Raw genomic sequence first — 6,702 nt, 5'->3', positions numbered from 1 at the left:
TATACACATATATATGCAAGACATGGACAATGGCTTCGCCTTGTGATTTACAATATAGTTTAGAGAGAATGAGTTCTTTGGGAATTACCTGGTGAGCAGAACAGCTACGTCATGGTGCAGCGGGTGTTCGTCTCCTTTCATGTTGAGTTTCTTCTGCCATTTGCAGAAGCTGTTCAAGCTGTTGTCGGCATGGTGTGTAATCTTTAGGTCTTCCTTTTAGGCATCCATCATAAGTACAACAGGAAAAAAAAGAGAAGGAGAACAGAATGTAAATATTCCTAAAACGATTCAAGTTCAACTAAACTACACCATCAGTTCTTTGGTTAATCTGATACTTTAACAGAAACTTTTTTTTTTTTTTTAAATGATGCATCATGGCAATGGACAGAGGAGGAAAGGTTTTTTTTTTTTTTAACTGATGTTAATGTGTGAAATGTTCCAAACAGCAGAGAAAGATTAAATGACTAAACTTAAACATACTGCGAATCATTTTCAACACGATTACAAACAGAACGGACTCGCTTTCCACACAGAAAAGCCAGAAGAGACAGTCATGGTTAATTCAGTCAAATTAAGCAGCGGCATACAATTAACTTTATCTGCAAAGGAAAAATGTTTATCCACGTCATTTTAATTGACACTACAAACTCTCGAACGTCTGAGGCACAGACTCACTCTAATTAACACGTCCGTGCGGATGCTTGTTGTGCATATATTTTTCAGTAAATTATTTCATTTTCATGGCATCAAACACTGACGGAAAAAAAAATTGGAGCTCAAACAGGTTTATGTTCCTCTTCAAACACATGGCTCTAATTAAAATGGTCCTAAGTATCTCACACCTCTATGAGAACACCGCAAAAGAAAAAAAAATAAAGAAAAAGTTGAAGGGTAGATTGATCTACTGCATCAGATGGGATTAGATGAGATAAATGCATCTCTCAGATGAGGACATTTATATGCAGCTGCAGCCAATTAGAAATACTTATTCGTGATGTGCTGGAGGCAAAAACCACATCATGAAAGTTAAGATATGCATTTATTTTATACTTTAGTTGGTTAATCAAGTGAAAATTAAATGGTAAATCCACAAGTGCACTTGATTGTATTAAAAGAAATCAAGATAAGTCAAAAGTGGCCTGAAGTAGGCTCTGAATGTCTAGACTGCACAGTAAAATGCATACCTTTCTGTCGGTCAGTGTTTTTAAATGATCAATTTTTATTTATTTATTTATTTATTTTTTATTATATTAGACATAAAGGCATAAAATATTCCAATTCTCTGAGAATCTGAAATTGGGGTTTTATTAGTTGTGAGGCGGAATCATCACAGTTATTAGAAATAAACATTTGAAATATAATCAACATGTTTGCAGTGAATCTAAACAGCGGCATATTTAACTTTTTAAATGTTAATAGCTAAAACAATTTCCCTTTCCCAAAGATTTTGTGATTTATTTAGACGTGTGTGTTTAGTGTTTCACGGTGGCCTTGTTATATGCAGACATGTATAGTTAAGAAATCATTTGGAGAAAATGTGTCTGACGTGAACTAAACAAGTGGGAACCGTATCCATAAATTAAAAAAAATAACAAACTAAAAAAAAACATGGAAAAGCTGCGATGCTTTCCTCACCCTACTACAAGGTAAAGCATCCAACCCAGATCATCATCTAAAGCTCTCCAGGACTCACTTGCTTCAGTAAAGATTCATGTTGATGCTATCAAAGTTATTGCGCCATAAAGGGATGCATCCCAGAAAAGAAATAAATAAATACTGCTGACGAAAGTCATCAAAATGTTTCTTGGCAAATTTGAATTGAGCTTTTTTTCTGTGGAATGATGAGATAAAAAAATGAACTTTTGGGTCTGGTTACATCAGGTGTAAAACTACCACAGTAGTTTAGAAAGAGAACAAACATGTTGCAAGTCAATGTCTGAATGACTCAAGATCTAAAAATGACCTAAATTAGCTTTTTAGCCTAGTTAAAGTTTAAATGCGATCGAGGAAGATTACATATTCACACAGCGTCAGGTGAATTTCGGTAGCTTGTCTCTTAAAGCTGCAGAAGGTAACTGTCATTAAAAAATACATGCATATTTTTTCTCCACAGATTATCTGTCTCACATTGTCAGGACATAGTGACAGTTTTGTCAGAAATGTGGAAACCTGCAGCTTTAATAATGTCATTACATTTTCAAAACTGTCTTTGTATTCACAAACGTTCTTTGTCTCATATATTAATAACTGATGATCAGGAACATGTAGGTGTGACAAAAATCAAAACAACTAAACCTGTGAGGAGAGAAATGCTTTTTCACAAAATTGCATATTTATGCCAAAGAGATAAAAACAAAACTAATTTATGGTTTCAGTAATATTAAACATTAAAAAGAGTTTAGGAATTTAAGGAACAGTCAAGTAGAGCACTCCTATGTTTTCTATGCTGGCTTTTTAAACAAGCGAGGCAATGAGGTTAACAAATAAAACTGAATTTAACTCGAAGGCTCTGAAATCCAGGCTGTGACCTGCAGTGATTATTTTTAATTAACCATTTCACACTGCAATCAGTGTTGCCTTGCAGAAATAAGTTTAACCTTGTGCAATCTTGCCATCACCTCATCAACACACAACCAGGGCTTACCTCATCCTGCTCCAGAAGGATGAGACGAACAACCACAACGTTGATTGCATTCCCAATACTCGCATCTCTGAAGAGACCCGCCACCTAAAGAGGAAGAAGAAAAAAAAAAAAAAAAAAGAACCACATGATTTCTTTCTACTACGACACTTGCAGGGATTTACAACCATCAAAACTCGGTTTATCCTACAGAAGGTCACATGCATTCTTCCTCAAATTAAACCCCAAGGACACACGCAGACACACAGACCTACGGCATGTCACAGAGAGAGAGAGACAGAAAGGAGGAGAAGATCTACAAAGAAAAATGAAAAAGTTTGCTTCGTGCTGTTAGGCTTCCTGCTGATCAGCAGGATACGTCAAACACGCTGCATGTATAAAAGTGTTTACTGCTTATAAAGTGTAACCTGCTTTGCTGCATACGGTGCAACCATAAAGTACAGACAGCTCGTCACTTTTTCTATATTTTGTTGTTTTACGGCCTTAATTTTATTTTTTTTTATTTATTTCAGACCGTTTTTTTTAAAAAACAAGAAAACAAGCAATCCAGAAACAAGCCTTATCCCAAATTACTTAAAATGAATCAGTTTCATACCCCCGTCATGCCACAGTGGATAAAAGATTGGCATTTTTTAGAAATAGAACAGAATAACGTCTCAATTATTTGACACCTAACTTTCAAAGTTAACATAAAGAGGGAGTGTGAACGCTGCACAAGTCGTCAGTCCATCACAGTTCACAGGAAGAAAAATAAAGACATGCACACATACGCACTCACACCTCAGGGCAATTTAGAGTGACAAATTATGCAGTCTCAAGTTGTTGTTTTTTTTTTTTTTTTTGATTGGGGGAGCAAGATTGATTACCTGCAGAAAACCCACACATGCATGTGGAGAATATACACACTCCATTCAGAGAGACACCAGGCCAGGATCTGGACCCAGAAACTAAACGCTGCAACTTTGCAAAGCTAGTCAGTGGACATCTGTGTCCACTGATGTCCACAGATGTGACATCAGTGGACACCTAATGTCATATCTGCCAACCTATGGCATATGTGACATCAGGTCACTCTGGATGCCATAGTGAACTGGCATCCAGAGTTCACTATGGCATCCAGTGAACTCTGGCACTGGATGCCATAGTTCCAGTGCCATAGAACTATAGCACTGGTTCTATGGCCATAGAACCAGTGCTATAGTTCACTGGTTGCCAACGTACTGCCAAACTATGGCATCCAGTTCACTCTATACATGCTGACACATCTAATACCAGCCATTTTAAATCCTACAAGGGTAGGATTTAAATTAGGGTTAAGGTGGTAAGGAGGTTTCTTGGCAAGTGTAAAATACGCCTTTTGACCATCCATAGTTATTTCACAGAAAGATCAGAATCTTAAGACCTTAAGTTGGTCAGTGATGCAGTGGGTAGCATTGGCACTGAAAGTTAAATAAGACGATACTCAGACAAGTAATGCAGACCTTTCTATTGTTTAAGATTGTGCAAGCTTTTCTATAACCAGCTTTGTGTTTCATTTACCCTCAGTTTCCTGGTTTTGCTTCAGAACTTCTTGGGCCTCATTTGCAAAGATGTTTGTATATTGCCTTCTAACTCAAAGTGTACACTTTAATTGAAGAAGTTGTGTATGAAGAGACATGTCCAGATGTGTAAATCTGTATGCAAATACCAGCTGTTAGGTTTGGAAGGGGTCATGCACCATTTTGTGGGCAGGCAATTTTTGAGAAATATGAATGTTTGTTCGTACCATATGTAAACAAGACTTGGTGTCCATTACACAGTCCATGGTACCGGGATAAGGGTCTAGTTCAACAAGTAATATTTAGCAGTGAGATAAATGTTTAGTAGATCAATATTGCCAGCTTGTTTGACACAGGTGTACTGCATTGAGGCATGAAAATATCTCTCTGGATCCCTTAATAAAGTTGAAAACTTTAACATTTAAAGGAAAAATTCCGTCTTCCCCTAATGAACCATGTCTTAGGAACCACTATAGGTCCCTTTTTAACATGTGGCTGGATTTGGGGCGCAAACGTCGCTGTTCAGGCTGTCGGTCAGCCTGGCAGAAAAAACACTGCCTGACCGATAATGATGTTTTTTTTCTGCAGAGGTTGACCAGGAAACACCAAGTAGAAGCCAATCAGACCATCGATGTGCCTGCAGAACGTGGAACGGAGAGGAACCACCTGTACTCCGTCATCTGTGGGGATTCAAAGCTGACCAATTTCTACTTGCGTTTAATAAAAGGGGAACAAACGGTGAAGGCTGCCAATGAGCGTGTCTTCACTGCAGACAGCGACATGTCCCAGAACGGTTTGATTTACATTTATGAGAAATGATTATTTACCTGATGTTACAGTTTCTCCAGCCCCTCCTCTAGAAGATGAGAAAGGTGCCTTTGGAGAGGAGCTAAAAATATTAAATTCAGAAGAAGAAAAAAAATCCTGGAAGACCTAATTAGCAACCATTTTGAGGCTGGAGAAATCTGACTGGGACCAAACATGTATCTGGCTTAAATTTATGGGACAAAAGGGTAAAAAGATTTGGCAGGTTTCTTGTTTGCAGGTTTCTCTCCGGGCGCTCCGGCTTCCTGCCATAGTCTGAAATCACCACTGTTTAGTTAATTGGTCTCTAAATTCTCCTTAGGCATAAGTACAAACATTAATTTGTGAATAAAATATCAAAAATGATAAATATATACATTTGCTAATCTCATTCTGTCTGTTTTTATCCGTCATATATTTAGTGAAATAGTTTCAATTATTCAGAGGATTCCATTTCATTGGGAAATTAAAAGCAAAAGCAGGAGAGGAGAGATTTGGCATGATGCACGATGATTTGTTTTTTTCCCCCCTCTAAATATTAATACACCAAGTCTTCATACCTTTCGCTGTCGGATCACGTCAACGTAACTTGTTGCATAATTAACCTTTCAGTCAGTTCATCCCTGTTACCTCCAGCTCTGAGGCTGGAGCACGATGAGATGAAAGCTGTGAAATCTTGAATGCTAAAAGGAATGCTTGATTTCAGAATGAGACGATGCGCTCAGATGTTGGGCGTTTTCTACTTTAAGGCATTAGGAACAAAGTGCTGTCGAAAACAGTACAACGCCTGCTCAACCTACAGCCGCGACTGTGACGCGTCTCGATTTGAGGAAGGCTGCGGTTGTTTAGAAAGCTGTTCCAGAGGCTGCAGGAGGTAAGTTGAGGTTATCCAGAGAAGAAAGGAGATGAATTAAATGCTTAGAGATGGGCGATAAAAATGTGAGCCTCAGCATCAACAAAACTAAAGCTCACACGGCAGCAGGAAAACTGCTGAACCCTCATCACAAAACCACCAAATTCTTAAAGACTCTTGTTTTTAATATTACATCCCTTACTGCAGAATAAATTACATTACATGACAGGTTTGGGGTAAATGTAAGTTCCATACTGTAATAAAAGCAAGAAGCTTTTAAAGTTTGGTCATGGAAAAAGTCGACATGCTAAACTGTAGCATAGTAGCTTAGATTTTCTTTCACAAAAACAAGCTAAATGTGCCACAGAGACATGGAAACTTTTACACATTTTATTTATGTTTTTTTTAGCCCAATCTATGTTAATTTACACAAAAAAATGAACGAAAGCTCAGAAACTCCCTTGGGTGTGCAGGAATGTTTAGATACATTTTGTCGTACATCACATGGAGAACTGGGACAACATCTGCAGAATTACAAACCGGAGCTGGACTGACAATTTTTTTAATAAAAGAGAAGGAGGGATCATGTTCCATCTAGAGAGGAATCAGACTCCTAAAGCCTGTGCAAACTTTTCCAAACAAACGCCACAGATGTCCAGGAGTACATTGTCCCTTTTTCCCTCCTCCCAATTAAAACATGATATAAAAATGTAAAAAAATTGTACAAAATCGAGGGGAGCTGAGTTGAGGGTTTGCTAGGCCTGATGATTTGTCGTGACCGTGACATTTTTGTCCACACTCCATAATCAACGGTGCACATTAGTTTGTCCAATGTCAAATAAATACAGAGAATTAAAAAGTAATAA

General features: G+C 37.8%; 1 protein-coding gene across 2 annotated transcripts in view; it reads right to left on the bottom strand.

Moving 5' to 3' along the window:
* Positions 1-6,702, bottom strand: part of adamts7 (a disintegrin-like and metallopeptidase (reprolysin type) with thrombospondin type 1 motif, 7) — a 113,724-nt gene that overhangs the window by 93,977 nt on the left and 13,045 nt on the right. For both annotated transcript variants that reach the window (XM_016670026.1, XM_007548975.2), the window contains exons 3-4: positions 2,645-2,728; positions 89-213 (exon numbers count right to left, since the gene is read on the bottom strand). In XM_016670026.1, the coding sequence (XP_016525512.1) occupies positions 89-213; positions 2,645-2,728 (209 nt within the window). The remainder of the gene's footprint in view (positions 1-88; positions 214-2,644; positions 2,729-6,702) is intronic.

The sequence above is a fragment of the Poecilia formosa genome, unplaced genomic scaffold (genome assembly GCF_000485575.1).
Source record: "Poecilia formosa unplaced genomic scaffold, Poecilia_formosa-5.1.2 Scaffold29, whole genome shotgun sequence".
Classification (NCBI taxonomy): Eukaryota; Metazoa; Chordata; class Actinopteri; order Cyprinodontiformes; family Poeciliidae; genus Poecilia; species Poecilia formosa.
The sequence above is the reverse complement of the archived record's forward strand: the minus strand, read 5'-3'. Positions and strand labels throughout refer to the sequence as shown.